The sequence below is a fragment of the Ambystoma mexicanum genome, chromosome 4q, assembly GCF_040938575.1.
Source record: "Ambystoma mexicanum isolate Mex_15411 chromosome 4q, UKY_AmexF1_1, whole genome shotgun sequence".
NCBI lineage: Eukaryota > Metazoa > Chordata > Amphibia > Caudata > Ambystomatidae > Ambystoma > Ambystoma mexicanum.
Window position 1 is genome coordinate 87,053,585 of NC_090928.1, and position 16,440 is coordinate 87,070,024.

The 16,440-nt window shown below is 47.1% G+C and overlaps 1 protein-coding gene across 6 annotated transcripts in view; it reads right to left on the reverse strand.

Annotated features, from left to right (window-relative positions):
- Window positions 1–13,295, reverse strand: part of TPD52L1 (TPD52 like 1) — a 1,079,922-nt gene extending 1,066,627 nt beyond the window's left edge. For 2 of the 6 annotated variants that reach the window (XM_069607517.1, XM_069607515.1), the window contains exon 1: window positions 13,007–13,295. In XM_069607517.1, the coding sequence (XP_069463618.1) occupies window positions 13,007–13,028 (22 nt within the window). In that variant the 5' untranslated portion in view covers window positions 13,029–13,295. Of the gene's footprint in view, window positions 1–12,711; window positions 12,843–13,006 lie in introns of those variants that run through there. The other 4 variants (XM_069607519.1, XM_069607516.1, XM_069607518.1 and 1 more) reach the window with 4 other exon arrangements.
- Window positions 13,296–16,440: the final 3,145 nt, after the last annotated feature.

Below are 16,440 nucleotides of genomic sequence, written 5' to 3' on the forward strand. Positions count from 1 at the left end.
GCAATTTGTTTCGTGCTGGATTCCATTGTGAACTTAATGTTAGTGTCTATATTGTTCAACCAGTTTAGGAAGAGTACCAGATGTGACTCTGACCCATTCCAGATAAAGATGATGTCATATATATACCTCTTCCAATTGATTATGCAATCTCGATAAGGGTTGCTAATAAATTAAATGTATTGTGATTCGAATTTAGACATAAAGAGTATAGCTAGACTCGGGGCAAATGCTGCCCCCATCGCTGTGCCCTTCGTCTACAGGTAAAATTGACCATTAAGTTCAAAATAGTTTTTGTTTAATGCTATGGTCATGAGTTCCAAAATGAAGTTGTGTGGGACTCGTTCCTGTGTGTCAAACTCCATGAGTAATTCTTGCATGCAATCGATTTCCTGATCTTGGGATATACTAGTATAAAGGGACTGAATGTCCATTGTTACTAGTCTTTGAGTCATTTGATCAAAGTCATGATTCTCAAAAATCGGGATTGTGTGAGTCGTATCCCTAAGATATGTTTCTGTGCGAATGCTAATGGGTTTAAAAAAAATATCAATACATTTGCACAGAGGCTCGAGTATGGACCCGCAGCCTGAGACTATTGGTCTCCTAGGCGGTTTTTCCATATTTTTATGTAGCTTCGGGAGTGCATACATTGTAGGTATGCGGCCTTGACTTGTGGTAAGAAATTTTGATTCTTTGTGATCCATTCACGATCGTGGGTATACTGTACTGCGCTCTCTATTTCTGATCTGAGGTCACTTGTAGGATCTTTCCTGAGTTTTTTGTAACTAACTTGATTTTGTAATAGTTCATTCATCATATCCAAATATTGTACTTTTGATATCACAACTATTCCCCCGCCCTTATCAGCTGGTTTTATTATGATGGAGGAATTTTTTGATAGTTCCATCAATGCTTGATGTTCTGACAAGGAAAGGTTATATCTAAGAGGTTTCTCTTTAGTTTTAAGTTTTTCAAAATCTCGAAGAATGCATTTTTCAAAAGTCAAAATTTCTTTGGGCATTTCATTGTCTTGTGGTTTAAAAGTGGAAAGAACACGTAGGCCGGTATCAGTATCAGATTCAGTGTCTGGGAATTCATTAAAGAACACTCTGAAACGGACAGTTCTAAGAAAACAGAAAATTTCTAATTTGGTTTTGAACCAGTCTGTGGGCTGGATAGGTACAAATGAAAGCCCTTTAGACGACACAGAAATCTGAGCAGATATCAATTCTACATTTGCTAAGTTAAAGATGGGCATCTGTTGGTGACAAGTAGTTATCTGGTCGAGCGTCTCCATCCTCGTAATTTATGTTGTGGCGGGCAATATGGAGGAAACCATTGCTGTCCCCAAATCGGGCCACCTGGCCCTCCTCTGCCTAAAAAAGGAGGGGGCGGTAAGTAGTTTCCAAATGCTTGTTGTTGTTGCTGATTATACCGAGCTTGGTCGTCTGAGCTACTACTGCTAGAATTTGAAAATGATACCCAGCAACGTCTTCCTTTATTTTTTGATTGAGATGCTGACTGTTTTTTTGCAGCATCTATGGATTCATCAGTAGTGTAGGGGAACATTTTATCCAACTTGAATTCCTTAATATCTTGATGTCGTTTTTTGGTCTTTTTTGTGATTGTAGCTGTCTTGAAATCTTTGAAAACGTTATTAGTTTTTTTAAGCTGATCACGTGCTTTGTTAATAGCCATGTTCTCTAAAAAGAGTTTTTCTTCTTGTATCTCAGTACTCAATCTCTGAGCAGTTGTGATATTAAGGACCATCAGGTCCCGACTGCATTTGATTGGAATATGGCTGAAGGTTGTAGTGTGCTCTTTGTGAGTTAGGAAAAGGCAAGGCTCATTGCGAACAATTAGTCCTGCTGGAATGGTATCTGCCCTAAGATATTCGCGGAGAAAGTGCCCATGTAGTCCTGTTCTGAATTTTTTCTTTTTGAGTTTCAGCAAATCGTTGCAGCATGTTAGCTGGGCTGCACCAGCATTAGATCCAGAAGGACTGATCTCCTGTCACCATGGGACTTATTACGAGTCCGGTGGTAAGCTAGCTGGGAAAACCATCAGGTTTCTGCCAGACTCGTATTACCATTCCGCCTCTGTGATTCCCGGAATTACCGGGGCATTACAACCCCGGTGACCCGGGAATTCCAGAGGCGGAATTCTGTAAATCCCCACACCCATGGAGTCCAATAGGACTCCATGGGGATGGGGACCATGGAAACACTGGTTCCGTCTTTGACAGAGCCGGTGTTTCCATGTCCGCCTGCAGGCGGGTGGTGTTAAACCCGCCAGGTCAGACCTGGTGAGAGTGACACCTCCCGCCTGAAGGACTCATCAGCCGGTCCGGAAAGAACGGTGGCGCCGGTTTTACCACCACCATTCTTTCCGGACTGGCAGGGTCGTAATGAGGCCCTGTGTCTCTTGTTGTCCTGAGGCCTCTAGCACTGAGCCCAGGCAAGCACAGACCATGGTAAGGGCAGGGCAACAAAGGGCTAATTCACTCCCTTCCAAGGTAGGTCTAAAGGACCAACCCTGTTCAAGATGGCACTGAATGACTGATGACCCTGTCCAGCCGCTGTTTGTGCAACAGCTGACAGTGGAATTGCTGACCTGGCTCCCAACAACCAACATGTGAAAGGTAGGGATAGAATGTGGTAAAGGAGCACCTCCCCCTGCCATGGAAGCAGTGTTCGGTGACCAGAAAATAGGATTGCTTGTGGTAGCCCTGGGCTTCCTGAAACCTGTGGAAGCGGGCACCACCTATTTCTTCAATATGTTATATGTATAGTACAGCGTTCCATGACATTATTTGGGACAGGCAGCTAACCACCGTCGCAGACAGTGAGGGACAAATAACAACAAGGACCTATGGGCAAGCAGGCTTTGGTGCCGTCTGCTCCCTTGTACAAAAATGTGCTTCAACTTGTATCATATTTGATTATATCCTGTAACTTGTAATAAAAGAAGAAACAAAGGTCTGGGATTCCTGAAATCAAATGACGGTTGCATCAGTGTTGGTATCCTGTCCATTGTTTAGTGCTACAGGGCAGTTATTTTTGATAATTTACTTAAGACTTAGCACCCAGGGAAGAATGTTGGAATCTTGACAGCCAATCAGGATCCATGGTTCCGGGCAATGTTCACCAGGGTAGCCATGGATCCTGACACTATCTGGCATATGGCAGACCATTCTCCCCGATACCCTGTCGTCTCCTATTCCCCCGCCCCCTCTCACACTTTGCTTTTTGCAGCAGCAGCAGCAACTGTCCTCATCGCCTGGCAGCCTGGGACATTCAACTTCTTCTTCGCTCCCTTGCAGCTCCATCTCCATATAGTGGAAATGAAGAAAGGACTTAACTTCCTCTGTAGTCCTTTCTTCATTTCCACAGCATGGAGGCGGAGCAGTGGGGGAGAGAGGACAAAGGTGAATGCCCCGGTCTCTACCAAGTCTTCCTTGCAACTGACCATGGGTGTTAACAGCATTACTGTCCCTGCCAGGGGGGCAATACAGTCTCTTATGAGACCACCAATCCATCTTATGCATCATCACTTCAGTCAAGCCCATAATGTTATGTTATGTTACTTGGCATTTATTTAGCACCTTACATATCATTGATATGACCTCAAAGCGCTGGTAGGTTAAACGCCTTCGGGAACCGTAGTTCATGTTAGTGGAGAGAGATAGTGTTGTATGGTGCGTGGGTGCACTGGATATGTGTGCAGTTGGTGTAGTTGTTGGATGAAAGCTAATTTTTAGCGATAGGTGTGGTGATGACGATATCAGTTGGATGTTTGCAGTCAGGTGGGTGCACACACAGACTGGGTTCTGGCTGCGTTAGGCCTGAGGAATGCCTATGTGAGCAGCAAGGTCGGAATGTGGTCAGCTAGCTGCATTTTATTAGGGTGATGAGGTGTTCATGTGGTCGTATTCGTATGCGAACAGCTAGGCCGAATAATCAGGGGTATAGCTATGTTCTAGTTGAATGATGGTGTATAGTGGCGAGTAAGCATACTGGTGTGATAAGTGGTTATCTGTAAAAGCGCCTTAGTCTTTAGATCAGGCACATAAACAGGATGGTGGGGACATACAAATATGTCTTTACAGGCACATAAGAGGTCATATGGGCCGATGGCCCAGGCAACAACGCTAAAATATATTGTAAGATCTCTTTTGGTGAACTTAAGAGAACATTCCAATCAAACATTCATTATAATACATGGCAGTCTGCAATATCTTAATAATATAAAAGGCCAGACATATGTTTGTCCGAGGCAGTCATGTGCAGTAGAGGCTTCCTGAATGCACAGAACACTCCGCTAGAGGGAGCTATTGCCATAATAAATACAGTGGTCCAATTTGCATAGCTTCACCTGTTTTCACCACTAGAGGCAGCTTTAGGCTAAAGATCTATAATGGTCCTGCTGTGTTAATGAAAACCTGCACTTTGGCTTGTGTACATGGGCCTGTGCACTAGTCCCTTATAAAAGCCTGTAGCTAATTTCCTTTTTACTGTATATTAGTCACATCAATACTGACCTAAGATAGTTAAGAAGAATAGCATCACTACCCCAACTGTAATCAGTTATTACACCATGCCTACTACTTCAGCCAGCACAGAGCAGAAATCCAGCTGCCACTGGGGCAACTTACAAAACATTTTTGAATGCATTGTAATCAACTGCTTCAAATATCTGTGCAAGACTTTGTAAGCTCATTTGTTTGTATTTAGTGACTGTGCATTTGTAAGGCACTTATACAAAAAGTAATTGGGCCTCATTCCGAGTATGGAGGTAGCATGGCTACACGAATACCGGGTACCGGGTACCCTGAATGGGGAAATACCGGGCCATTCAGACTTTGATTTCCCCATTCAGGGAACCCGGACCCGGTACATCCCCATTCACATTTGAGCCCCCATAGGCCTCAGTGGGAATGGGGAGGACGCTAACAATGGGCCTGTTAATGACGGGCCCGTAGTTAGCATCCTGGTCTGCTCGCGGGACCCGCTGAGGAAGCCTGTTTGTACCAGGCGTCCTTAGAGGGTCCCGCAAGCAGACCTCATAATGAGGCGGTAGGGGGGTTAACGGCGCTGGCAGCTCTACCGGCGCCGTTAACCCCCTACCGCCTGGGTCGTAAAGAGGCCCATTGTGTTTCAATTAAAGTTGCCTATTAGAGGTTTTTACCATCAATGCAGATTCTTCATTGGTTATTGCTGACATCTCTTGCAATAGAGAAGCAAGATACCAAATATTAAAGAGGATGATGCTTGGGCCATGAATTGAACTGATAAAATAGCCCCAACCAACACAAAAGGGATATTGCGAGCCATCTTTGGGTGCCATCTTTGAATTCGGTGATCTTAAAAAAGAACTCGCCATTTGGCCTTGTTCCTCCATTTGTATAGGAAACGCCTTGGTGACTCGCAATATCTTTATAACATACGATATGTCCCATAAATCACAGACTCGCAGGTCTAAGTCACATCAGGCAAGGGTATCAGTGCAGGCATTTTCATTCTTAGCAAAGCAAATCATGAAGTTGAGAAGAAAAAAAAACACCCCCTCATTCTTTTCTGAAAATTAGCAATCCTCTTCAGCAACTGAACACATATGTCCAGCAACCACCAAAAACCTGCTTCCCCCATTTCAGCTGGAAGAACGAGGGTATTCCTACCAGGACACCATGGAGGGGCGTGCAGGGTAGAGGATTTTGTCACCACGCGGAAAATGCATTTTATGAAGGACCCAGCAGATGGGACATCTAGAAGAGTGCAGGTGAGCCATTAGCTCACCGACTTGTGCAAACAGTTTCAAGACCTGTAGTAAGACGCAAAGCTAAACTCTAAGGCAGAATTCACGTAGCTACAGTGGGGTTCCATGTGGTAATATCCCCACAAAAATGTCAACATACAAGAATGGTGCTTTTTTGCAGCGATATTACCATATGCAACCTGCGGGGGAAACCCTTGCAACCTCCATATTTTTTCTTATGGGGGCAGAGTTTACCCCTGCAACCCCCGCTCTCATTCACCCCATAAATAATGTTGCCTATGCCGTTTCCCTGAAACTATATGTATGGCAACATCATTTATGGGGATAATATTACCCGATACCTACAGTGGACAGTGTGAGTGGCAGGTCACCTAATGGTGTGAGCTGGTGCCCTGACACAGCCAGAGGGTCTGCAGCCCGGAACACTAAGGAACACTCTGCCCTGTAGGTGTAGTACTCGTGGGACCGCTTGGGTGCAAAGGGGCATCCATATATATTCCCAGCCGAGTGCTGTGCCCCATCTTGTTCTTCAGGAAGATCAATTGCTAGTTGGGGTTACAGTGTTGTTGTGAAGACTGTCCACCGCAAGGCCCACTTTAGCCGGCGACGGGCTCCTACGGGCAGCATCCACATATTATGTGTATTCTCTAGCTCCTCCCCTACCTGCTGGTACTTATTTGCAATAAAAAGAGAAGCCAGGTGAGCCCTGAATGTGTCCACAAGGGACTGCGTCAATGCTTTTGGGAGATCCGCTGTCGGCCGTGCAGGAGATGTTTCCAGGTTTGCTGGAGAATGGAGGACACACGAGTAGTAGGACCGGGGAAGAACTAAAAATGAGAATGCGTAGGTACGTGGAAAAAGGAGTGGGTCGAGTATGTTTGTAGAATAGGACCTTAGCACTCATAGTGAAAACCTTGTCGTGAGGCCCTTTTCTTGTGGATATATTTCTACACTTGAATATGAATTACATATACGCACAGAATCCGCGAAGAGTAGACAATACCGTATTGCACTGCAACATGGTCAAACCCAGTTTCTGCGTTTTCCTATCTATCCCCTTTTGTCTTCACTAGTAGGTTCTGTGTCAACTAGGTCTACACGAGTAATAAACAAGTCTTTGCTTTTCAGAAGGGTCATCTCTAGTAAAACACAGAGATAATGATAGAGGTCAATGCATAGGTAGAGATAGAGTGTGTGGTTGTGTGTGTTTGTGTGGACTGTGATCGAAAAGTGGTCATGCAAATGTTTTTCACGGTGGCCTCATATATTTCACCATGTGAGCAAGCCTAACGCCTTTGAGTACAGGTTGGGGGTTCTCCCGCAAGAACATTTGGAAAACAAATGTGTAACCACAAAAAAGAGGTCCATGGTGCAGAGGCCCACCAGGATATTTCCTGAGTGCCCTGAACACTAGCCCACCCTTGCACATAATAGCTTACAGCGAGACCTTTACCTTACTTAGGTGCCTGGGTCAACAGGAGGGAAGAAGGGGAGTGTAAGCGAGCTGAAGAAAGAGACGCATGACAACAGAGATGGAAATGCAGGCAGCACCAGGCTATGTTTTGGATGTTAGTTTGCTTATATAGGGGTTAACATCGTTCCAGGGCTGTTCCGTAGAGAAGAAGGGAAGGGGAATGTTGTAGTAAGGAAAAGAGCTAGGAGAAAAAAATGAGGCAGCATCAAACTGGGTTAAGTTAAGCAACCGAGGCATTTGTAATCAGGGGTGTTGCTAGGTCTTGAAAAGATCTGGGACTATGCTAATGTCGGGACTGTGGGGACTCGGGCTAGCTAGCCTTTTGGTTGTAGCCCCTGTGCTTCTATCCGGGGCTATAACCAAAAGACCTGGGGCTATAGCCCCCTGAGCTCCCACCCACCCCTAGCACCGCCTCGGTTTGTAATGCACTAAACCCCTATGGGTAAGGCCTTGTATCACTGCAGGTGATTTGGAAGTGATTTGCTGCTCGGTATTGGGTCTCTGGTAGCCCGTAGTATGGAATGGATTGAAGCATTCCGTAAATCACTGAGGCGGGAATGGTCAGGGGGTTAGCGCGCTCTATGTCAGATGCAACGTGTGGAACTGGGGTGTGTTGTCTGAGTGGCTAACTCAGAAGGACCTCAAACGTGACCTTGCATATCGAGCCTAACCAAAAACGTATCTCAGATGTGGCAGCGTTTTCTCCTGATCGTTCCTGGGTAAGACTTTGGGCTTCGCCTCACTAGGACAAATACAGGAAGGAGTTAGTGGTGACGTTCATAGAATTATTAGTACAAAGTGGTGGTTAGTCTAACTTAGTGCAAACATATTAGGTCCCAACTCGCGCCCCTAGGCCATGAAGAACTAGGATACAATCCCCAATCAACCATGCGATAATAAAACTACGGCACTTTTACACCAGGCCCACGCTAGCGTCCTTAAAGACAGGATCAGCAGGTCTTATGGCTTCTCCACTCAGGTAGCTGTATATTGGAGCCGAAAACATGTCAGTGGATATGAATATTATCTACACTAGATCACGTCATCTTACACAAGATCACTTTGAGATTTGGCCTAGGCGCCTCTCACTGCCCTCCAGCACAGCTGGCATGTGTTGATTCTGATTTGTGCCCTATAAGTGCAGATGGCAAGGAGGACATATTACATTTTCTTTTCCTCTGCCCTTCTTACAAAGAACGGAGAGCACTTTATCTTAAACCAGCATTACATAAATGATTGATCCGCCATTTAACTGATGCAATTTCTTTGTGCACATCTACAAATTACAAGTGTGCTGTCTGAATGCACACATCGAGCCTGGCCAAAGAGGGTGAAGCAACTCTATTTTAGTGAACTTGCCTTGAATGCGGCTTACATTTTTTTAAAGTTGATAAACAATGTTTTATATGTCAATTATTTGATATGAAAATCTGATAATTTTGTTAATTTAAGCATTAATTTATTCAGATTTGCACCAATTTGGGATCGGATAAATTATATACGCTCCCATGATGATATAAATACATGATCTGTGTTTTTTTTTTTGTATGTATTTTTCAGTTGTATATTTATTGTTGATTGTATTGCTTTTAAGGAGTCCAATCTGAAATAAAGCTTGTATTGAAATGCTTTGGGCCTGATTCATAGATTATTATTTTTTTGCGCTGAAAAGTGACAGCACACTTTTCAGCATGCAAAACTCCTTTCGTTGATTCATGGATCTGACTTTGTGTAGGAGGGGCCCATGCAAGGAAATAAATAGGGGGCGGAACCTGCATATTCCCCGTTCCCCAAACAGAATGAGGAAGGACAAGGAATTAGGTGGCCATGTCGCTGGACAGGCTACGCAAAGGAATCAAATGAACAGCAATGCACAAACCCAAGTGTATTCATGGATCTGAATGTGCAACGTCACGTCGGAGGAAAGATGCGTGCAAAGCTTGCGATCACACCGCAACATGACAGGAGGCACAAAGACCCAATTGCATAGGAACCAACGTGCAAAGGTAAGGTACAGTCAGGGATATGAGGTGCTGATTGAAGTTAGGGGTGCTCGTATGCAGATTCGCGGGTGCAGCTTTCATTTATAAGGGGATTCACATGCAGATTTACCAAGGGCTGACTTAAGTTACAAGAAATGTAACGTATTTTATCGGGGTGCAGTTAGGAGTTACAGGGGACCATATGCAGTTTCACTGGGGTGCTGCCTTGATTGCGGGGGCCACCCGCATTATTGATGAGGTGCATGATGGCGGGGATGGGAACTACGCAAAAGGTTGATACATGTGGCTGGATCTGCTTTGTATTGGGGTGTGTCAAGGGCGGTCCAGTGGCCACTCATTTTTCTTTGCACATCGGGTTACTTTACGCCTCGAATTTCATGAACAAGCGGAGCGTGCAAAGAAAACTCTGGTATGCGCAAAGCGTGAGGGACTTTGCAAGATTTTTCCACACTTTCTATGAATCGGGCCCAATGGATGGGATTGGGGTGTATTGTCTGAATGGCTAATAGTCATCAGGGCTCTTACGCAGCTATGATTGGGCTCCAAGGAGATTCCCACTGGCTGCCTGGCCTCACTGTGAATTTATTGTACTCCAAATTCTCCCATCTCTTTCCAAATCTGGTCACTTTATATTACCGAACGAAAATATGAGCTCACTAAGGCAGAGAGAGCAGGAATGTAATTCACCCCTTCATATTTTTACATTTTGGCTCATTGGTGTCCCATTAGCGTTGCCTAGAAGAACAATTTAACAGGTCTGTATAGTGGTGTTTGAGAATGGTGTAGGGATCCACATTGCCTTAGTGATGTGTCATTGTTCTCTCTCTCTTTCTGGCATTGCGGTGTCTTGAAAGGTGAACACTCTCAGTGGGCTTTAACTGAAATGGCTGCCTGTGCTGTAAATCCAATGGAAATAGCTACATTGGGCCAAGCCGTGACAAGACAATGATTGTTTTGCACAGTTTTTTTGGTTTCCAGTGTATGCTTGTTTTGCATTCAATGACTTTAATGGTGTTTATGGCGTGTCATGGTGTCAACTTTACTGCTATCCTACAGCCATGGAGGGAAAGGCTTTTTTTTAAAGGCCGTAAAACCACTATGGTGGTGGTTGCAGTATAAATATTGGATAACATAACATAACTTTAGTTGAATCTTATCTGGGAACAGCCTCATGATGCTGTATTGAAAGCACAGTGGGGTGTGACCCGCTAATGTTATAAATTTATAAATTAGCTCAATGCAAACATTTCTTTATATAAACCTTTTATTCGTAAACAGACAATTAAACATTAAAAAGCATAGTAATAAAGTGTACTTTACATGGGGTGACCATACCAGCCTTACGGCAGTAGTGCCGGGGCATTTAAAGGTGCACGTGGCACATGTTGGCAGCATCTAGTCACTTGCGGTCGACTCTTAATGGTGAATATACCAGGATTATAACAGTAGTAAAGGGGCATTTGAGGCTGCCCTTTGGCGAATGGCAGTAGCACCAGCGAGGCAATGCAACTCATAGCTCTCAACGTTTTCTGTCACCAAGGCAGTTGAAAACACCCAAAATTGTGTTGGGCGGATGAGAGCCATTGAAGTAAATGGGCATATGGGGGGTGGGGGGTTGGTGGATGAGTCCGCTGATTGCAAGACGGGTGACGCCTACTAATGGGAACTTGTTTCAGGCGTATGAAAAAATGATAGTGGTATTAGAGGGTACACTTTTTATATGATGGCATCACCTGCACATTTTCACACATAATGCCATTATCGGGGCATTGGGGGATGCACTTGACATTTGTCAGCCAAAACCTATTGGCTTTGCTAATGCTTGGCATAAAAGTGAACTGCCCGGCGTGCCCACTTTTAAAAGAGCAGTATCTAAACGCATGATAAATATGTCGTTCTACCAATCTTCATCAAACCAAAGGGGGCGGGGGGTTCATTCTGTGCCCAAGACATAATTGACCTTATTTACTATCGGAATGTATTCCATTAAAAAGAATGACTGACTACAGCACATTCAGCGCGTCGCCTGCTGGGGGGGGGGGGGGGGGGGGGGTTCGAAGCTGCAGAAAAAAATAGTCTTGAGGGCGCACCTGAGCCAAATCAACATTCCGAAAACTGGCATGGGCTCCTGAGGAGGTCAGATGGCAATCAAGCCATACCGGAATGAAGGGTGAGCAGCCTGTGGCACCAAGCATGGACGTAATAAGATGCAGGGGGCCGTGATGCCCGCGGGCGAGAGCCTGCCTGCACAGGCGTGCTCGTGTGTGGCAGTCAGCCATAGATGTATCCCGTCTTCTCGGACTTGTGTACGACACGTATCTGAAGCACTGCTGGCGCACAGGTTAAGACAGCAATAAGCCGGGTGTCCGGCTGAAATGCACCACGACAACCACATTGGATAAAATACGGTACATGCCAGTGCACAAGTTTAGGACGAGTCCAGCTGTTCCAAGAGATGGTAACATTGCTTGATTTAGAAAGTCAAATCGCTGGCGGTGTGTGGCGCATGGTGCCAGGTGACACTACAATATGCGACGCCCCGCTTCTCGCTGAGTGACGCAGGTGCGCTTCTCTGATGGAGACCCCCGACATCTGGGAAGAGCGACGCATGTTTTCGGTCCCAGCCAAGGGTCGCGGCACCAAGAGGGCCCTGGAGCCCCTACCACCACTTTCGGAGGGCAGGGGCACGCCTGTCAGTGCTAAGAGGCAGTTGGTTACTATGCACGTTTTAACATATCGAGCATGTAATATGCCACGCGTAATACTACTCCTCGGTGATCACAGTTCTGCCTGATAAAGAAACTCCATATAGCTCGTGGCTGCGTAACTCGACATGTGGGGTCCCTTTCTTCCAAATGCAGGGGTTTAGCAATAATGCGGCGGGGGGGGGGGGGGGTTGCTTGAGCGGGGGGGGGGGGGGGGGTGGATCAAGTTCAGAAGGGGCTGTTGAGTACCAACGTGGCCGCGTTGGGGGAGGTCTCCAGGGGGACAGGGGTAGCCCGGCAGTAATAGTAATCAGTGCCAGCTGTGGTAGGGTGCCACGCTTAAAAGATGGGCTCGTGTTCTAGGCATTGTTTGGAATAACGGGTTATTTCCACCCCGTTTTTAGGGAGGGGCGATGGAATGCCAATATAGGAATGGGGTGGCAAGGTTCGGAATGGTCCTTATTCTGGTTTCGTATATAGCAGAAATATGCCCGCTTTAGATTTGCTGAACTTGCCTGGCACTCGATCAATAACCCCCTTTCCCCCACTCACTTTTCACCACTACCCCCTCAGCCCCTGCCCCTGTCGACCCCCCCTCTCCCCCTCAACTTTTTTTTTTCAAAACTTGCTTTGTCAGGTGTGCATTCCGCTTTTTGGTATCGGACTGACACTGGGGGGGGCGGTGAGATGAGGGCAGGCATGCACAGATTTAAACTTCCTTAGAACACAAATAGACTCCTTCACCCCCACTTACAGTCTGTCTTTGTAGTCTCAGCCCAGTCTCCCACGGATACCAGTCTCCGCGCGTGCCACGGGTCCCTCCTCGGTACGGGGGTCGGGGGGGGGCACCGGGCAATGGTGCGGTCACTTTCGCATGGCACATGCCATGAAGTGAGGGAGTTAACACTGCTATCAAACGTGCAACCACGGCAAACTGACCAGTCGTGGAGCTCTCCCGATCCCCGACCCCGCCCCTGTAAGGTGACCGGGCCGGCACACCTGCGAGGAGTGTAAGGGGCGGGCGGAGGGTGCAAGGCACTGCCACTCACCTGGCTGTCCCTCGGTCTCCATCCTGTCCTCTGGGCGCGTCCCTCCTGCTGCGGCAAGCGGGGTCAGTGCCCGTGCACCTGCGGCTGTGAGGGCACAGCTTCTTTGCTCGGTGCCAGCGGGGGCTCGGCGGGTCTCCTGCACGCGGGGACGCTGCTGCTGCTGTTACTGGCGCAGCTGCTGAGGGGACTGTGCACAGCGCCGGCTTTCCATGGAAGGGGGCGAGGGAGCCCGAGGCGGCGCGAACAGGGCGTCACCTGCAGGCGGCAACCGCAAAGACATGCGCTTGCTCTGTGACTGGCAGCCAACCTCGCCTCGCCGCCCCGCTTCCTACTCCAACCACCTGTCCCCTACTCTAGATCACATATCGCTGTGATTCCATTTTTCTTGCTTTCACTTTCTAGCAGTGATTTCAGGGCAAAATACCTGTGAATTAAAACCACAATGCCACAACATAACCATTGTTCTGTGAGCTGTACATACTAGTCTGCGAGCTGCAGTCACGAATTTGTCTGCCGTAATTGCCTACATTTCTGTGACTCGATGTGACATGGTTAAAGACAGTCTGCTCTGGCTGAAGTATACCGGGTACTAGACTCCACTGGGTCCACATCCGAGGTGTGGTGTCCCCTTAACTTAGCAGCAGAGTGGAAAGTAACGTGGCGTTCGTGAGGCACAATTGGCGGCCAGCAGTGCTTCCGGTGACTGATGGGTTCTGCTGCGAACGATTTACACGAGATGTGACGGCCTTACCCCGTTGATGACAATGATTGTGACACATTGCTTCAGAACTAGGTCGATGCGCATTACAGTGCTTATATGACCTACGCTGTTATCGAAATTACCAAGCAATGGAGGCTTTGGAGAGTCGTTTCAGAAGACGTGCTTTTTTTTAAATTTAAAATATGGACACCATAAATATCGGCTCATTTAATTACGATTTTGTTGTGCGCAGTGACTAAACTTCGGGTCATCATGCACTGCCATATACCAGTCATGTTCCGTAAGCCCGCCCGCGCCAGGCAGATCCTCCTCGGGCCAGCACGGGGCATCCACCCCCATCCAACCCGTTCCTGCTCTTCCCTTCTTATCGGGCGAGGCGCTCCACTCTCTGCCATGCGCTCCGCTGGGCTAGTGGACATGCGGCACTCTCTAGACTGCCCACGTCCTCCCGCCAGAGGGAACACTCTGAAGTCCTCCCCTTCTTCACCTGCTGCAACGGGGACCATGCTACACCCTCTGTACTCTTTAGTACCGGCCGGGGAGGCCGTACCCTTCTGTCCCTGTCACCGCCATCTCCCGGGGATAGTGTTCTCCTCCACCCCCCTGCACTCTTCTGCAGGTATTCATTACCCTGCCCCTCTATACCAATACCCCAACAGCATCCGCCCCCTTACAGTTCCCACTTCTGGACCCATGCCCTCCTCTTCCCCTGCACTCATACCACCACCCTGTGTCCCAGGCCTGCAGCTAATCCCCTTTCCCTCTCTTACCCTGCTCCTAACTGCCATCCCTCCTGCTCCTCCTGGCCCTCTTTCCCCTACCATCCCCGCAGACGAGCTACAAGCCACCATTGCTGCGATGGCCCGCCCGAAGCTGCTCTGCGCCGGGGCCTCCCACCATTGGGCCCCCTCTCCCCCGTGACCTCCTGCACTGCCCCTTCTAGCTGAAAGGCCTGAGCGTCCACTACTCTCCCCGACATGATACCCAAACCTCAAAGCCCTCCCCAGTAATTTACCAAAAAGAAACCCACTGCAGTGAGTGCTACCTGAAGTATATCTATATATTCCTTCTTTCTTTTTATTTATCCATTTCCTTTAAAAAAAAAAAAATGTTTAATCTTATTTTATCCCCTCTCTGCGCCTCCCCCAAGCTAATCGCCGGGCACCCCCAACCCCCATCTCACCCCTGTCCCACAAATGGGACCTGGCACCCTACACTGTAAGAGCCCAACTCAGGGCTTGCAATACCAGATTTCCCTTTTATTTATGTATTGATTTCCCCTAACCCACACCACTGCCCCTGCAGATCTGCCTTATAAATGTGGCAGCCTGTCAAAGCACACTGCCCCCTGGGGGCCCGCTATGCATGCCGCACTCTACCAAGCCCGCACACCGGAGCAGCAGAACAGGCTCCCGGCCTCAGACCACACATGCCAAACTCCCGCCCCGCAAGCAGCCCTCACTATCCACCCGAACCACCCTCCCGGAGCACAACTCTCCAAACGCCTACACCACAAAACAGTCACAGAATGCAGTGTATTTGAAGGTTGCCCTGAAGGATTTCTTTAAAAGCCTAATGGGACTGTTTCCTGCTGCCAAGATTATTTTTCCTGAAATCAGAGGCAATCATGGAGATGTCCAAGAAACATTTTCAGTCAACAAATTGAAGAATCAAGACGGCTTGTCAATAAAGCCGTATCTTCTTTTTTATATGATGCAGGAATATCATCTTTTGAGAATGACAATATAAGGTCTGATGGTGTGAATTTTTTTTCAAGATGGAGTTCATTTCACAGATGTCGGAAATGCAGTTTTCCTTTGCAATATTAGGAAGGCATTAAAAAAGTTCCCATAAGAAAACTGTATGGGAAGATGTAAAGTGTACAGTAGTAGTGTACATAAAAGCAAAACAGAGGGAACAAAGGTGTTTGTTAACAAAGCCCCCAAAAAAAGGTTATTTTCAGAGCCAGCAGTAAAGATTAATTAAATAACTTAAATAGTGTTTAATTCCCCCCCCCCCTTTTGAGTGGCCACGACGTCCACCGATACTGTGGTAGTCCACAAATGGCACATGCCACATCCGGGTCTTTAAGGTTGCCTTGCATGGAAATGGGAATGCAGAGACCGTGGACAGTCGTGTCTGCGGACATCAGAGGATCAGCTAATCAGGTTTCCTGGGTGTGGTGTAGAGGAAGAGAGGATAGCAGGAGTTTTGATAGCAGGAGTTGTGAGAGGACTGAAAATGGCCACAGCACTGTCTTTCAGAGTGTGTGGGTTTTGGGGGACTCTTGGGTCCATTGGTTGAAGGTGTATGCTGAGAACGGTGGAATAGCCGAAAATCTTGGATTCTCTGAATTGGAAGTGTTCTGGTATGGCGTGCGAGACATGAAGTGGGTGGACCTGATCCCATTTTGTGCAAATATGGTTGAATTGAAACATCCAGACATTATTAGTGTTCACTGTGGAGGGAACAGTTTGGGGTACGTGGATGAAATTTCCTAGAAGTTTGCAATGAAGGAGACATCGGGAAAGTTGAAGAAAATGTTCCCCAATTCGAAAATAATTTTTTCACACATTGCCCACAGACAGATGAGAATGCACTCAAGTTTATTTGGTCCGCAATTGGAAAAAGTGACCCGCAACATCAATAACGCTGTGTGTGCTTTTCTGAGAGATGTTGGCATGACATTGTTTGATAATGAGAACATTACATT